The sequence below is a fragment of the Coregonus clupeaformis genome, chromosome 29 (assembly GCF_020615455.1).
Source record: "Coregonus clupeaformis isolate EN_2021a chromosome 29, ASM2061545v1, whole genome shotgun sequence".
Taxonomy (NCBI): domain Eukaryota; kingdom Metazoa; phylum Chordata; class Actinopteri; order Salmoniformes; family Salmonidae; genus Coregonus; species Coregonus clupeaformis.
Genome location: NC_059220.1, coordinates 31,874,695 through 31,893,016, shown reverse-complemented (window position 1 = coordinate 31,893,016; position 18,322 = coordinate 31,874,695). Strand labels below are relative to the sequence as shown.

At 43.6% G+C, this 18,322-nt stretch overlaps 1 protein-coding gene across 1 annotated transcript; it reads left to right on the top strand.

Moving 5' to 3' along the window:
- The first annotated feature begins 101 nt into the window (after positions 1-101).
- Positions 102-16,498, top strand: LOC121545038 (cytochrome c oxidase subunit 7A2, mitochondrial-like). The gene is made up of 4 exons (XM_041855387.1): positions 102-209; positions 14,971-15,060; positions 15,953-16,037; positions 16,276-16,498. Exons 1-4 carry the CDS (start codon positions 192-194, stop codon positions 16,329-16,331), a joined length of 249 nt encoding a protein of 82 aa, XP_041711321.1. The 5' UTR covers positions 102-191; the 3' UTR covers positions 16,332-16,498.
- The last annotated feature ends 1,824 nt before the right edge of the window (positions 16,499-18,322 follow it).

Here is an 18,322-nt window from a genome sequence, read left to right as displayed (position 1 = left end):
ATATGTATTCGATAGCACCAGGCTAGCAGAGTACAGCCTTCACAAAAATCAACCAATGAGCAGCCAGTCAACATGACCGGAAATGTAGCAATTTGCCTGCCGCAAAGAATCTTGGGATATCACCGGAAGCAGTAGCTAGGTTTTCAAAGTGTCCTTGTGCACTCACCTCGAAATAAAAAAAAATTGCCCAAATGTACAAGCAACTTATGGTAAGTGTTCAATAATATTTGTTTGAACTCTTCATTGCTACTGCAGTTATCTGACATGTCTCCTCAATTATTAACTAGCTAGCCTAGCTAGTTACATCAGGGTAGTTGGCTAACTAGCTAGCTTGTATTCTTAGCTTGCTAATGCTAGCTATGACCGGCTATTTTACAATTGCTTGATAAAATCATGATAGGCTTCTGATGTAAACACATAGCTAGCAATGTTGTTTTATACAGTATTTTATTGTTAGATATCTAGCTCAATGTGTATTAAGTTAGCTAGCTTGCTACTTAACGTTTGTAGTTAATCAAGTTAAGTGTGCCCCTTAATCTCAGCTACAGTGAACAAGTGTTTACAGAAGAAAAACAGTGAGGGCAAGTGTAGAGGTCGCATAGGGCTACTAAAAGTCACAGCATGAGAATAGTCACACATTTCCTTTAAAAAAAAAACGTTCATTTGATCACAAGGTCATACAAAGGTACAATCATTGATAGGTATGCAGAAGAGCTACTTAAAAAATATGTACAATATCAACACAAATAGTTAGATACATTAGATCTTTTTCAGAACTGATGTTATTGGTCAAAAGACCAGAACAAGGCTGCCCGTCCAAATGCAGCCCAACTGATGTGTTCCAAGACGGCATAGCATTCAAGAAATGAGAGGGGAGAAAAACAGGGTAGTCACTTATGGCAGAGCATTAATATATTAGTCCAAATCCCTCTCACCCACACTCCCTCCCCATCCACCCCAATGTTACTCAATGATTTTCTATTCTTTATATCCTCGTATTGAGGTTAACGTCATATATATTAATTAATTGCATGGTCAAATGTATGTGAACACCTGCTCATCGAACATATCATTCAAAAATCATGGGCATTAATATCGAGTTGGTTCCAACCTTTGCTGCTATAACAGCCTCCACTCTTCTGGGAAGGCTTTCTGCTAGATGTTGGAACATTGCTGCGGGAACTTGCTTCCATTCAACCACAAGCATTAGTGAGGTCGGGCACTGAGGTTGGGCGATTTGGCCTGGCTCGCAGTCTGTGTTCCAATTCATCCCAAAGGTGTTTGATGGGGTTGAGGTCAGGGCTCTGTGCAGGCCAGTCAAGTTCTTCCACACCCGTCTCGACAAACCATTTGTGTATGGGCCTCGCTTTGTGCACGGGGTCATTGTCATGCTAAAACAGGAAAGTGCCTTCCCCAAACTGTTGCCACAAAGTGGAAGCACAGAATCGTCTAGAATGTCATTGAATGCTGTAGCGTTAAGATTTCCCTTCACTGGAACTAAGGGGCCTAGCCAGAACCATGAAAAACAGACCCCAGACCATTATTCCTCCTCCACCAAACATTACAGTTGGCACTATGCATTGTGGCAGGTAGCGTTCTCCTAACATCTGCTAAACCCAGATTCATCCGTCGGACTGCCAGATGGTGAAGCATGATTCATCACTCCAGAGAACGCGGTTCCACTGTTCCAGAGTCCAATGGCGGCAAGCTTTATACCACTTCAGCCGACGCTTTGCATTGCGCATGGTGATCTTAGGCTTGTGGGCGGCTGCTCGACCATGGAAACCCATTTCATGATGCTCCTGACGAACAGTTATTGTGCTGACGTTGCTTCCCAGAGGCAGTTTGGAACTCTGTAGTTAGTGTTGCAACCGAGGACAGACAATTTTTACGCGCTTTCACACTCGGCGGTCCCGTTCTGTGAGCTTGTGTGGCCTGCCACTTCGTGGCTGAGCCGTTGTTGCTCCTAGACATTTCTACTTCACAATAACAGCACCTACAGTTGACCGGAGCAGCTCTAGCAGGGTAGAAATTTAACGAACTGACTTTTTGGAAAGGTGGCATCCTATAACGGTGCGACGTTGAAAGTCACTGAGCTCTTCAGTGAGGCAATTCTAATGCCAATGTTTGTCACGGTTGACAACTCCGTTGTGTCCTCCTCCCAGAGTGCAAAGAGCCTTGGCGTGACCCTGGACAACACCCTGTCGTTCACCGCTAACATCAAGGCGGTGACCCGATCCTGTAGGTTCATGCTCTACAACATTCGGAGAGTACGACCCTGCCTTACACAGGAAGCTGCACAGGTCCTAATCCAGACACTTGTCATCTCCCGTCTGGATTACTGCAACTCGCTGTTGGCTGGGCTCCCTGCCTGTGCCATTAAACCCCTACAACTCATCCAGAATGCCGCAGCCCGTCTGGTGTTCAACCTTCCCAAGTTCTCTCACGTCACCCCGCTCCTCCGCACACTCCACTGGCTTCCAGTTGAAGCTCGCATCTGCTACAAGACCATGGTGCTTGCCTACGGAGCTGTGAGGGGAACGGCACCTCCGTACCTTCAGGCTCTGATCAGTCCCTACACCCAAACGAGGGCATTGCGTTCATCCACCTCTGGCCTGCTGGCCCCCCTACCTCTGCGGAAGCACAGTTCCCGCTCAGCCCAGTCAAAACTGTTCGCTGCCCTGGCACCCCAATGGTGGAACAAGCTCCCTCACAACGCCAGGACAGCGGAGTCACTCACCACCTTCCGGAGACACTTGAAACCCCACCTCTTTAAGGAATAACCTGGGATAGGATAAAGTAATCCTTCTACCCCCCCCTTACCCCAGCCCAAAACATTGTAAAGTGGTTATCCCACTGGCTATAAGGTGAATGCACCAATTTGTAAGTCGCTCTGGATAAGAGTGCCTGCTAAATGATGAAAAGGTTATGTATGGAGATTGCATGGCTGTGTGCTCAATTTTATACACCTGTCAGCAACGGGTGTGGCTGAAATAGCTGAATCTTCTAATTTGAATGGGTGTCCACATACTTTTGTGTATGTGTATATCATATATACAGTTGAAGTCAGAAGTTTACATACACTTAGGTTGGAGTCATTAAAACTCGTTTTTCAATCACTCCACAAATGTCTTGTTAACAAACTATAGTTTTGGCAAGTCGGTTAGGACATCTACTTTGTGCATGACACAAGTAATTTTTCCAACAATTGTTTACAGACAGATTATTTCACTTATAATTCACTGTATCACAATTCCAGTTGGTCAGAAGTTTATATACACTAAGTACACTAAGTTGACTGTGCCTTTAAACAGCTTGGAAAATTCCAGAAAATGATGTCATGGCTTTAGAAGCTTCTGATAGGCTAATTGACATCAATTGAGTCAATTGGAGGTGTACTTGTGGATGTATTTTTAAGGCCTACCTTCAAACTCAGTGCCTCTTTGCTTGACATAATGGGAAAATCTAAATAAATCAGCCAAGACCTCAGAAAAATAATTGTAGACCTCCACAAGTCTGGTTCATCCTTGGGACCAATTTCCAAATGCCTGAAGGTACCACGTTCATCTGTACAAACAATAGTACGCGAGTATAAACACCATGGGACCATGCAGCCATCATACCGCTCAGGAAGGAGACGCGTTCTGTTCTGTTCTGTCTTGAAGGTAGGCCTTGAAATACACCCTAAAGACTTTAATGCAGGGAAACTTAAATCCGTTCTACCTCATTTCTACCAGCATGTTGAATGTGCAACCAGAGGAAATAAAACTCTAGACCACCTTTACTCCACACACAGAGACGCATACAAAGCTCTCCCTCGCCCTCCATTTGGCAAATCTGACCATAACTCTATCCTCCTGATTCCTGCTTATAAGCAAAAACTAAAGCAGGAAGCACCAGTGACTCGGTTAATAAAAAAATTGGTCAGATATAGCAGATGCTAAACTACAGGACTGTTTTGCTAGCACAGACTTGAACATGTTCCGGGATTCTTCAGATAGCATTGAGGAGTACACCACATCAGTCACTGGCTTCATCAATAAGTGCATCAATGATGTCGTCCCCACAGTGACCGTACGTACATACCCCAACCAGAAGCCATGGATTACAGGAAATATCCACACTGAGCTAAAGGGTAGAGCTGCCGCTTTCAAGGAGCGGGACTCTAACCCGGACGCTTATAAGAAATCCCGCTATGCCCTCCGATGAACCATCAAACAGGCAAAGAGTCAATACAGGACTAAGATTGAATCGTACTACACCGGCTCTGATGCTCGTCGGATGTGGCAGGGCTTGAAAACTATTACAGACTACAAAGGGAAACACAGCCACGAGCTGCCCAGTAACACAAGACTTCCAGACGAGCTAAACCACTTCTATGCTCGCTTCGAGGCAAGCAACACTGAAGCATGCATGACAGCACCAGCTGTTCCGGATGACTATGTGATCACGCTCTCCGTAGCCGATGTGAGTAAGACTTTTAAGCAGGTCAACATTCACAAGGCCGCAGGGCCAGACGGATTACCAGGACGTGTACTCCGAGCATGCGCTGACCAACTGGCAAGTGTCTTCACTGACATTTTTCAACATGTCCCTGACTGAGTCTGTAATACCAACATGTTTCAAGCAGACCACCATAGTCCCCGTGCCCAAGGACTCTAAGATAACCTGCCTAAATGACTACCGACCCGTAGCACTGACGTCTGTAGCCATGAAGTGCTTTGAAAGGCTGGTCATGGCTCACATCAACACCATTATCCCAGAAACCCTAGACCTACTCCAATTTGCATACCGCCCCAACAGATCCACAGATGATGCAATCTCTATTGCACTCCACACTGCCCTTTCCCACCTGGACAAGAGGAACTCCTACGTGAGAATGCTATTCATTCATTCATTCATTCATTCATTCATTCATCGACTACAGCTCAGCATTCAACACCATAGTGCCCTCAAAGCTCATCACTAAGCTAAGGATCCTGGGACTAAAAACCTCCCTCTGCAATTGGATCCTGGACTTCCTGACGGGCCGCCCCCAGGTGGTATGGGTAGGTAACAACACATCTGCCACACTGATCCTCAACACGGGGGCCCCTCAGGGGTGCGTGCTCAGTCCCCTCCTGTACTCCCTGTTCACCCATGACTGCATGGCCAGGCACGACTCCAACACCATCATTAAGTTTTCCGACGACACAACAGTGGTAGGCCTGATCACCGACAACGATGAGAGAGCCTATAGGAAGGAGGTCAGAGACCTGGCCGTGTGGTGCCAGGATAACAACCTCTCCCTCAACGTGACCAAGACAAAGGAGATGATTGTGGACTACAGGAAAAAAAAGAGGACTGAGCACGCCCCCATTCTCATCGACGGGGCTGTAGTGGAACAGGTTGAGAGCTTCAAGTTCCTTGGTGTCCACATCACCAACAAACTATCATGGTCAAAGCCTTTTCCCCCTCAGGAGACTGAAAATATTTGGCATGGGTCCTCAGATCCTCAAAAAATTATACAGCTACACCATCGAGAGCATCCTGACTGGTTGCATCACCGCCTGGTATGGCAACTGCTTGGCCTCCGACCGCAAGGCACTACAGACGGTAGTGCGTACGGCCCAGTACATCACTGGGGCCAAGCTTCCTGCCATCCAGGACCTCTATACCAGGCGGTGTCAGAGGAAGGCCCTCAAAATTGTCAAAGACTCCAGCCACCCTAGTCATAGACTGTTCTCTCTGCTATCGCACGGCAAGCGGTACCGGAGTGCCAAGTCTAGGTCCAAAAGACTTCCCAACAGCTTCTACCCCCAAGCCATAAGACTCCTGAACAGCTAATCATGGCTACCAGGACTATTTGCACTGCCCCCCCACCCCATCTTTTTACGCTGCTGCTACTCTGTTAATTATTTATGCATAGTCACTTTAACTCTACCCACATGTACATATTACTTCAACTACCTCAACTAGCCGGTGCCCCCGCACATTGACACATTGACTCTGCACCCTGTGTATATATAGCCTCCCTACTGTTATTTTATTTTACTTCTGCTCTTTTTTGTTGTTTTTTTTATTCTACTTTTTTATTAAAAATAAATGCACTGTTGGTTAAGGGCTGTACGTAAGCATTTCACTGTAATGTCTGCACCTGTTGTATTCGGCGCATGTGGCCAATAAAATTTGATTTGATTTGAATTTACTCAAATTATGTCAATTAGCCTATCAGAAGCTTCTAAAGCCATGACATCATTTTCTGGAATTTTCCAAGCTGTTTAAAGGCACAGTCAACTTAGTGTATGTAAACTTCTGACCCACTGGAATTGTGATACAGTGAATTATAAGTGAAATAATCTGTCTGTAAACAATTGTTGGAAAAATTACTTGTCATGCACAAAGTAGATGTCCTAACCGAGTTACCAAAACTATAGTTTGTTAACAAGAAATATGTGGAGTGGTTGAAAAACTAGTTTTAATGACTCCAACCTAAGTGTATTTAAACTTCCGACTTCAACTGTATATGAGTTGCAGTGTTATATTGGCATCGTTCACATTTGGCGTCAACTTGGGATTTGTGTAGTAAGTTCTATGTATCACTTTAAAGTGTTTAACAACATGCCTGGTACATATATAAGGAACATTTAAAAAATATATATATAGATCCCAACTATTAGTTGAAATTTCGATTCCTAAATCCTGTTCCCAAGTTGGTCTCAATGATTGTAGGCATGGAGTGCCAACAATTAATAATTTTGAAAACACAGTTGATTGACATTCTTTTGCAGTTCTGTCCAAAATGATGTGAGATGGTACCTGTGGGAAATCATTTGTCATTTTTTGGGGCCCAGTCTCTGGCTTGTAAGTACATAAAGAAATGGTTATTTGGAATATTGAATGTATTTAAAATATATTCAAATGATGCAAATGTAACATCTTTATAGAGGTCATAGTGATTTCACACCATTTTGTCTCCATATATAATTTTGTTTGCAGGGGATGGTGGCAATAAATGGTTAGAAACTAAAGGGGAGTAGGGAAGAATATCTCTATCTAAGTTCAGACATACATGCTGACTACACCGGGCATGCGCATGGTGATTTTGTCCATCCACACCAGATGCGATCAGGACACGCAGGTTGAAATATCAAAACGAACTCTGAATGAACTATACTGAACAAAAATATAAACGCAACATGCAACAATTTCAAAGCTTTTACTGAGTTACAGTTCATATGAGGAAATCAGTCAATTGAAATAAATTCATTAGGCCCTAATCTATGGATTTCACATGACTGGGAGAACAGATATGCATCTGTTGGTCACATACCTTTTAAAGAAATGGGCCTCACAATGGGCCTCAGGATCTCGTCACAGTATTTCTGTGCATTCAAATTGCCATAGATTAAAATGCAATTGTGTTGGTTTTCCGTGGCTTATGCCTGCCCATACCACGCAACGCGGCTGGTGTGGTGAGTGTGTTAGGTTATTCAATATCTTGAGAGTTTGTCTGACCAGGTCATTCTTACCGAAGGTAACTTTAAGGGGAGAGCATACAATAGCTCTTAACGATGTGGCCGTACAGGATTTGGATTCTATGATTGTCCACTCTGGAGTTTGAGTCATGAGGATGAATCCAAAACATTACAAATGTTTGCAGCCCAATAATATTTCTGAAAATGAGGGAGCCCCAAACCCCTAGTTCTTTTGGTTTTTGCTGTATGGCTTTACAGATTCGTGGCTTTTTATTATTCCATATAAACTCTGAAATCATTGTGTCCAGCACCTTGGGATACATCGGAAAATGTTTTCGGTAGGATGTTCATTTTTATCATTTTACATTTTACATTTTAGTCATTTAGCAGACGCTCTTATCCAGAGCGACTACAAATTGGTGCATTCACCCTATAGCCAGTGGGATAACCACTTTACAATTATACTTTTTTTATTTTATTTTTTTTGGGGGGGGTAGAAGGATTACTTTATCCTATCCCAGGTGTTCCTTAAAGAGGTGGGGTTTCAAATGTCTCCGGAAGGTGGTGAGTGACTCCGCTGTCCTGGCGTCGTGAGGGAGCTTGTTCCACCATTGGGGTGCCAGAGCAGCGAACAGCTTTGACTGGGCTGAGCGGGAACTATGCTTCCGCAGAGGAAGGGGAGCCAGCAGGCCAGAGGTGGATGAACGCAATGCCCTCGCCTGGGTGTAGGGACTGATCAGAGCCTGAAGGTACGGAGGTGCCGTTCCCCTCACTGCTCCATAGGCAAGCACCATGGTCTTGTAACGGATGCGAGCTTCAACTGGAAGCCAGTGGAGTGTGCGGAGGAGGGGGTGACGTGAGAGAACTTGGGAAGGTTGAACACCAGACGGGCTGCGGCATTCTGGATGAGTTGTAGGGGTTTAATGGCACAGGCAGGGAGCCCAGCCAACAGCGAGTTGCAGTAATCCAGACGGGAGATGACAAGTGCCTGGATTAGGACCTGTGCCGCTTCCTGTGTAAGGCAGGGTCGTACTCTCCGAATGTTGTAGAGCATGAACCTGCAGGATCGGGTCACCGCCTTGATGTTGGCGGAGAACGACAGGGTGTTGTCCAGGGTCACGCCAAGGCTCTTCGCACTCTGGGAGGAGGACACAACGGAGTTGTCAACCGTGATGGCGAGATCATGGAACGGGCAGTCCTTCCCGGGAGGAAGATCAGCTCCGTCTTGCCAGGGTTCAGCTTGAGGTGGTGATCCGTCATCCATACTGATATGTCGGCCAGACATGCAGAGATGCGATTCGCCACCTGGTTATCAGAAGGGGGAAAGGAGAAGATTAGTTGTGTATCGTCAGCGTAGCAATGATAGGAGAGGCCATGTGAGGATATGACAGAGCCAAGTGACTTGGTGTATAGGGAGAAAAGGAGAGGTTCTAGAACTGAGCCCTGGGGGACACCAGTGGTGAGAGCACGTGGTGCGGAGACAGCTTCTCGCCACGCCACTTGGTAGGAGCGACCGGTCAGGTAGGACGCAATCCAGGAGTGAGCCGCGCCGGAGATGCCCAGCTCGGAGAGGGTGGAGAGGAGGATCTGATGGTTCACTGTATCAAAGGCAGCGGACAGGTCTAGAAGGACAAGAGCAGAGGAGAGAGAGTTAGCTTTAGCAGTGCGGAGAGCCTCCGTGACACAGAGAAGAGCAGTCTCAGTTGAATGACCAGTCCTGAAACCTGACTGGTTTGGATCAAGAAGGTCATTCTGAGAGAGATAGCAAGAGAGTTGGCTAAAGACGGCACGCTCAATAGTTTTGGAAAGAAAAGAAAGAAGGGATACTGGTCTGTAGTTGTTTACATCAGTGGGATCGAGTGTTGGTTTTTTGAGAAGGGGTGCAACTCTCGCTCTCTTGAAGACGGAAGGGACATGGCCAGCGGTCAAGGATGAGTTGATCAGCGAGGTTAGGTAGGGGAGAAGGTCACCGGAGATGGTCTGGAGAAGAGAGGAGGGGATGGGGTCAAGCGGGCAGGTTGTTGGGCGGCCTGCAGTCACTAGTCGCAAGATTTTATCTGGAGAGAGAGGGAGAAAGAAGTCAAAGCATAGGGTAGGGCAGTGTGAGCAGGACCAGCAGTGTCATTAGACTTAACAAACGAGGATCGGATGTCGTCAACCTTCTTTTCAAAGTGGTTGACAAAGTCATCCACAGAGAGGGAGGAGGGGGGGATTCAGCAGTGAGGAGAATGTGGCAAAGAGCTTCCTAGGGTTAGAGGCAGATGCTTGGAATTTAGAGTGGTAGAAAGTGGCCTTAGCAGCAGAAACAGATGAAGAAAATGTAGAGAGGAGGGAGTGAAAAGATGCCAGGTCGGCAGGGGAGTTTAGTTTTCTTCGATTTCCGCTCAGCTGCCCGGAGCTCTGTTCTGTGAGCTCGCAATGAGTCATCAAGCCACAGAGCTGGAGGGGGAGGACCGAGCCGGCCGGGAGGATAGGGGACACAGGGAGTCAAAGGATGCAGAAAGGGAGGAGAGGAGGGTTGAGGAGGCAGAATCAGGAGATTGGAGGGAGAAGGATTGAGCAGAGGGAAGAGATGATAGGATGGAAGAGGAGAGAGTAGTGGGAGAGAGAGAGCGAAGGTTGCGGGCGGCGCGTTACCATCTGTGTAGGGGCAGAGTGAGTAGTGTTGGAGGAGAGCGAGAGAGAAAAGGATACAAAGTAGTGGTCGGAGACATGGAGGGGAGTTGCAGTGAGATTAGTAGAAGAGCAACATCTAGTAAAGATGAAGTCAAGCGTATTGCCTGCCTTGTGAGTGGGGGGATGGTGAGAGGGTGAGGTCAAAAGAGGAGAGGAGTGGAAAGAAGGAGGCAGAGAGAAATGAGTCAAATGTAGACGCGGGGAGGTTGAAATCCCCCAAAACTGTGAAGGGTGAGCCATCCTCAGGAAAGGAACTTATCAAGGCGTCAAGCTCATTGATGAACTCTCCAAGGGAACCTGGAGGGCGATAGATGACAAGGATATTAAGCTTAAATGGGCTAGTGACTGTGACAGCGTGGAATTCAAATGAGGAGATAGACAGATGGGTTAGGGGGAAAATTTGAGAATGACCACTTGGGAGAGATGAGGATTCCTGTGCCACCACCCCTCTGACCAGATGCTCTCGGGGTATGCGAGAACACATGGTCAGACGAGGAGAGAGCAGTAGGAGTAGCAGTGTTTTCAGTGGTAATCCATGTTTCCGTCAGTGCCAGGAAGTCGAGGGACTGGAGGGTAGCATAGGCTGGGATGAAGTCAGCCTTGTTGGCGGCAGAACGGCAGTTCCAGAGGCTGCCTGAGACCTGGAACTCCAGGTGTGTGGTGCGTGCAGGGACCACCAGGTTAGAGAGGCAGCAGCCACGCGGTGTGAGGCGTTTGTGTAGCCTGTGCGGAGAGGAGAGAACAGGGATAGGCAGAGGCATAGTTGACAGGCTGCAGCAGATGGCTACAATAATGCAGAGGAGATCGGGATGAAATGAACTAAACATCAGGGAAAGGAGAGAGCAGGCCTCCCTCACCAAAAAAAAAAAATATATATATATATATATAACTCTCCCAACTTCCACCTCAGAAACTATAAGTGTTTCACTGAACCACCCGAGTAAAACTCTCCCAACTTCCACTTTAGAAATTAGAATTGTTGTAAACTACAGCAGACTGTTATCAGTAGCTGTAATTAAGTACAGCAGCTACCAACCACCTAACGTTAATGCCTCGGATGAGGTTAGAAAAACAGCTGAATGGTAGCAGCTAGCTGGCTCAATCACAGGTACTCTTAAGCATGAAATAACATTGGAAACAATTAAGCACAGTTGCAAAAAGTTACCAGTAGCTACCCGCTAGCTAGCTAGCTAGCTAGCTAGCTAGCTTTGTTGGTCCAAGTAGTGGGTAGGCTAGCCTCGTGCTTCGCCGGAGTCCGCCGAATACAGTCCTTACCTACAATAATTACCTACAATAACCTTCAATAACTACCTGAGTAAGCTACCTATAATACCAAACTACAATACCTACCTACAATCTAAATACATGGTTTAAGCTTAACTCAACACCATATAAGAAGCCGAGCTTACCTTTCATAATGCAGCAATGATTAAACGTTGGGTAGCTAGCACAAAGATATTGTATTTAGCTACCACAGTACAGCCTGCTGGTAGTGTTGGCTGGCTAGCAATGGCTACTGTGTTGACTTTGTTTGAAAAACGGCGTCGCTGCGAACGAATGTAGCTGGCTAAAAGGATATTGTTTTTAGTTGCTACCGTTGCTAATAGCTACTCGCCAGCTAATCCAGGAGGTGAGTTAGCTAGCTAGCTTCGTGCTACATCCGGCACCGCCGAATACAAAAGTAACCTACAATAACTACACAACAGCTACCCACAACAGCCCACGATGCCTACCTATACTACTTAATAATATACAGCCCACGATGCCTACCTATAGTACCTAACTACGATCTAAATACATAGTTTAAGCCTTACTCGACAAAGCCCAGGCTATGTATAAAGCCAAACTGGCAGACTGCAATCAGTAGCCGAAATTAAGTACAGCAGCTACCAACCACCTAACGTTAATGATAATGAGGTTAGAAAAACAGCTGAAGGTGGCAGCTAGCTGGCTCAATTACAGGTACTCTTAAGCGTGAAATAACATTGGAAACAGCTAACCACAGTTGCTAAAAGTTACCGGTAGCTACCCGCTAGCTAGCTAGCTTTGTTGGTCCAAGTAGTGGGTAGGCTAGCCTCGTGCTTCGCCGGGGTCCGCCGAATACAGTCCTTACCTACAATAATTACCTACAATAACTACCTGAGTAAACTACCTATAATACCTAACTACAATACCTACCTACAATCTAAATACATGGTTTAAGCTTTACTCAACACCATATAAGAAGCCAAGCTTACCTCCTGCTAGAGAAAACACAACCTCTCCCGTCAGCATCCCCCACAAATGTGTTCGACCCGTAACTGATGTTGGTAGGGTTGACCATTGTGTATCAGGTCTTTCTTAGTCATTTCCAATTGCCGCAAGAGATTTTCCTTCAAGTGTGACGAGGATGGCGTTACAGTAATTCCTAAGCATCTAAAATGATCTGTAACAATTTTAAATGGGCCATTTAAGAGTAGTATTAGACAGAGTAGTCTTTTGTAATTGGGTACAGTTAATGTTTGCTGTAATTTAGTTTGTATCCTGAGATGTTCCCAAATTGAGTTAAAATATTAAGGACCAGTGGAATAGAAGCAACCGGGTCTGAAATGTATAAAAGCAAGTCTTCTACATTAAAGAACATAATTAGTTAAGGAAAACTGTGATAAATAAAAAAGTATATCAGTTTCACTTAAGGACCAAAGGATTGACAGCCGTACCATATAGATTGCAAAATAGTTGGGAAGAGATCTTTGACGTACCGATCCCATGGCATAGTGTTTATGAACTGACACGCAAAACGACACCGGATTCAAAAATTTGAATCTTTCAATTTGAAATTATTATATAAAATTCTTGCTACCAATAGAATGTTATTTATATGGGGGATACAATCTTCCCAGCTCTGCAGATTTTGCTGTGAAGGGACAGAATCATTAGATCATTTGTTTTGGTTCTGTCCATTTGTAGCTTGTTTTTGGACACAGGTCCAGGAATGGCTAAAGGATTGCAATATTTACCTGGAGCTAACCTTGCAGATAGCATTACTGGGTGATCTGAAGTCATAGTCAATCGATCAATAATATAATAATACTTTTAGCAAAAATGTTTATTTTTAATTCACAATCTGTAGAAGCAATGAGAATAGAAAGGTTCAGAACTTTTGTAAAACATCACAGTACGGTTGAAATATATATGGCAAATAGAAATCCTATATGGATGGTGTTAAGAGATAGATGGGAGGTATTGAATAGAGTTGAAGGATGGGACTAATAACAAATAACAACAAATAATAACAAAGATAGCTAATAATGTAAGCATACTGTGTCCAAAATAAGTATATAGGTTGTATGTTGGGAGCTTTTGGGAAAGAGCACAGTTAGAAAGATATGGCATATAGAAGCAAACCGGATGGACATCATGAAAATGATCGGAGAGGTTGAGAGTAGAAGAAGTTCAGGAGCAAAAAAATATATATATATAATATAATTATTGTAAAATTAACTGTGTCCATAAGGTGTAGATAGTAAGTATAGACTGGAAGTAGAGGCCTGGGCATTGTTGTGCACTAATTTACTCCAAGTAGGAAAAAAAAAAAAAAAAAAAATTCTGTACATACACTTCCTGTTCTGTCCTCTCTTTTCACTCCACTAATATTTTTGTGGCCCGGATTGAAATGGCCAGGGGTTCTATCGCAATGGCAAATAGGAGCCCCGAAAGTGGTCACCCTTGCCTAGTTCCACGATTTAGTAAGGAAATATTGTGATTTGTGGCAATTAATTCTTACTGAAGCACATAGTAAAGCATACAATACTTTTACCCAGGAAATTAAATTGCAGCCAAATCCAAATTTTCATAACGTTGCTAAGAGGTAATCCCACTCTACGCGGTTAAATGCCTTTTCGCCGTCTAATGATATTAAAAGCTAATTTATTTATAAATCTGTAGAGTTATACATGTTCAATGTCTGTCTAAGATTGCAGGAGAACAGGTGACTTTGTATAAATCTGGTTTGGTCCAATGATATCTATTGATTAATTGTCTCCAACCGTTGAGATAGAACTTTAGCTAAATTCTTTGCGTCCATGTTAATTGAGGATATGGGGCAATAGGAACCACACTCAAGTGGGTCTTTTATTGTGTTTTAACAGTAATGACATACATGCTTGGTTCATTGATGGAGGAAGTTATTTGTTTTCAAAAGATTCATAGTAAACTGCATGCAAAATAGGCGCGAGTTGGACATTTGTTTTGTATAAGTCAGATGGGAAGCTGTCAGGTCCAGGTGACTTATTAGTTTGCATTGATTTAATAGCTTTTTTTATTTTATTGACACTTAGCTCTTTGTCAAGTGTATCTATATCTCTAGAATCAAGAGTGGGTAATGAGAGGTTGTTTTAAAGAATGATTCAATTAAGGGAGTGTTTTCAATGGATTCTGATATAAATTAGAATACGTTTTTGAACACAGTTTATTTTATTGTTGTCACAGGTGGCCATACCATTACTGTCATTTATTTGTGCAATTGTATGTGATGCGGCAGATCGATGTAGTTGTTGCGCTTGTATTTTACTGGCTTTTTCCTCCAGATTCGTAATATAATGGGGACAATGTGTGACATTTGGATCAACATTTCAAAGTGGTTTGAAACAAAATAAAAGTGAATATATGGAAATTGGCCCATAACTCCACCAATACAACAACATAGGCCTAGGACTATACATCCTTTAAGCAGGGTTAATCTACTGTATCTAGCAGAAGAAGTAGCTATAGGCTACTAGTTGGTCCACATATTATTACTTCAGTAATCATTGACAAACATTTTCATGTATCTTTTCCTGATCACCTGTTTTTTCAGAGTCTTCAGCAGCTGTCCAGGCGGACTATCTCCAGTAGTGCCCGCAGACAGGTGGACAACATGGTCAAAGAGAAGCAGAAGCTGTTCCAGGTAAGGTCTGGGCCGGGGTCGAGACAAACGGGTGACGATGCAGCTGAGACTTCCCCTGAAGAGCAGTTGAAATGTGGAACTGAACACGTGTCTACCGAAGCTGAAATACTGTTTTTAAAAGTAGAAGTTGGCAATTCTAGCCTGGTTTAGTTTTATTTACCTCATTTGACAGTCAATATTTGTTGTTGTTTGACCAGTAATGGTGCAGTAATGCTAAGGTTAATGTTAAAGTTTGCACTTTATTCCCAGGTTCTGGAAACAGAATCTTATTTCCTCCCCTTTGTAGCCTGAAAGATAAGTATGTGTTTGCTCATAGGGTTCACTCATAGTTTGGGCTGGACTAACACATTTTTGCATGCAGTATGATAAGCAAACAGGCACCAGCCAATGCAAAATCCAATGCTTTGCTGAATCTTGTCTAACCCCTATGGTGTCCTCTGCTGGCACTCACTCTGCCTTAAAATCATAGAGCTAAAGCAATGACTGCTTCTCTGCAATTTGTTGTTGAAATACATTTTAGCCTAAGAACTTCCTGACCCTTTTAAGGTCATATGTTTACGGTAAGTGTTTCCGTTTGTATTAGGTTCGGCTATAACATCTCCCAAGCAGCACTTTGCTCTCTTGTTAAAAACCTTTAGTTGTTTTAATTGGGGTTATATACGTCTCACTGAATATTTGAGGCTTTGCCAGTGCTATTATAGTGCCTTGCTGATGAATGAAATGCATCAATAAACATATTCAGGTGGTGCAAAGTGTTTAGACCATTTACAATACTACCATCAGACCGGTACCCATGCAGAATCATTTAACTTTTGGTTCATTTACGTTGCCCTAAAGGGCTTGTCAGTTTTCTGAATGTCGGATGAACATTTCCTTTTTCCTCTTTCCGCAGGCAGATAACGGGATTCCAGTCCATCTGAAGGGAGGAGCCAAGGATGCTATTCTGTACAGGCTAACAATGGCCCTTACAGTCTTTGGTAAGTCTGCATTAAACTGAAATTGGGTATGTGATGTTGTACAGCCCTGATATGAACCTCCTTGAATGTGACATTGATTAAGTGTTAATGGCATCTTTACAGCAGGTAGTCATGTAATCTTGACTAGAGTCATGTCTTGCATTTCAAGTCTAACCACAAACAGTGCAGTCAAATGCCAGTTTCACACACATTTCTTGCTTTGCCTGTTATATTCAAAATCTTTCCCTTCTCTTCACAGGAAGTGGATTTGTTTTGTATGAACTCCTCAGTGCAGCAATGCCCAAGAAGGCATGAGTGCCCTTGTCCATCCCTACATTAATGTTCTCTGTTGTACATATGTATGATCTGGGAGATTATTTGTCCTGTCAATAATGGCAATATGTTTCTTGCCTGGGATCAATATTTATTGATTGTACAATTTAATCTACCACAGATAATAAAACGACCTCAATACAAAGTCATATCCATGTGTATGTCTTCATTTTAAAATCTCAATGCATTTAATGTTGTCATATACAGACAGCTAAAAAAATATATGTACAGTACCAGTCAAAAGTTTGGACAAACCTACTCATTCAAGGGTTTTTATTTTTTTACTATTTTCTGCATTGTATAATAATAGTGAAGACATCAAAACTATGAAATAACACATATGGAATCATGTAGTAACCAAAAAACTGTTAAACAAATCAAAATATATTTGAGATTCTTCAAAGTAGCCGCCCTTTGCCTTGATGACAGCTTTGCACACTCTTGGCATTCTCTCAACCAACTTCACCTGGAATGCTTTTCCAACAGTCTTGAAGGAGTTCCCACATACGCTGAGCACTTGCTGGCTGCTTTTCCTTTACTCTGCGGTCCAACTCATCCCAAACAATCTCTGTTGGGTTGAGGTCAGGTGATTGTGGAGGCCAGGTCATCTAATGCAGCACTCCATCACTCTCCTTCTTGGTCAAATAGCCCTTACACAGCCCGGAGGTGTGTTGGGTCATTGTTCTGTTGAAAAACAAATGATAGTCCCACTAGGCACAAACCAGATGTGATGGCGTATCGCTGCAGAATGCTGTGGTAGCCATGCTGGTTAAGTGTGCCTTGAATTCTAAATAAATCGCAGACAGTGTCACCAGCAAAGCACCATCACACCACCTCCTCCATGCTTCACGGTGGGAACCACACATGCAGAGATCAGCCGTTCACCTACTCTACGTCTCACAAAGACATGGCGGTTGGAACCAAAATTCTCACATTTGGACTCATCAGACCAAAGGACAGATTTCCACCGGTCTAATGTCCATTGCTCGTGTTTCTTGGCCCAAGCAAGTCTCTTCTTTATTATTGGTGTCCTTTAGTAGTGGTTTCTTCGCAGTAATTTGACCATGAAGGCCTGATTCACGCAGTCTCTGAACAGTTGATGTGTCTTACTTGAACTCTGTGAAGCATTTATTTGGGCTGCAATTTCTGATGTGCAGTTAATTCTAATGAATTTAACTCTGGGTCTTCCTTTCCTGTGGCGGTCCTCATGAGAGCCAGTTTCATCTTAGCACTTGATGGCTTTTGCGACTGCACTTGAAGAAACTTTCAAAGTTCTTGAAATGTTCCGTATTGACTGACCTTCATGTCTTAAAGTAATGATGGACTGTTGTTTGTCTTTGCTTATTTGAGCTGTTCTTACCATAATATGGACTTGGTCTTTTACCAAGTAGAGCTATCTTCTGTATACCACCCCTACCTTGTTACAACACAGCTGATTGGCTCAAACACATTAAGAAGGAAAGAAATTCCACAAATTAACATTTAAGAAGGCGCACCTGTTAATTGAAATGCGTTCCAGGTGACTACCTCATGAAGCTGGTTGAGAGAATGCCAAGACTGCAAGGCAAAGGGTGGCTACTTTGTAGAATCTCAAATATAAAATATATTTAGATTTGTTTAACAATTTTGGTTACTACAGGATTCCATATGTGTTATTTCATAGTTTTGATGTCTTCACTATTATTCTACAATGTAGAAAATAGTCAAAATAAAGAAAAACCCTTGAATGAGTAGGTGTTTAAACTTTTGACTGGTACTGTATATAAAAAGCTTTGTATATGACAATTCTGTTTTTAGCTGTGATTGTGCACATGAACCAATACATGAACCATTCTATGGGATAAAAGCCCCAGGGCCTATAGCCTAATGGTCACTTCCGCACATGGTTGACTGTCTGTGCCGCCCTAGATGTATGTCCTACTTTTAAACACTAGAGGGCCTCATTGACCATGAAATGAGTGACGGAATCTAGA

Coding starts and splice junctions, on each gene's coding strand:
- LOC121545038 (XM_041855387.1), top strand. Junction 15,061..15,952: donor AGAAGCAGAAGCTGTTCCAG/GTAAGGTCTGGG, acceptor CTCTTTCCGCAG/GCAGATAACGGGATTCCAGT. Junction 16,038..16,275: donor AATGGCCCTTACAGTCTTTG/GTAAGTCTGCAT, acceptor TTCTCTTCACAG/GAAGTGGATTTGTTTTGTAT.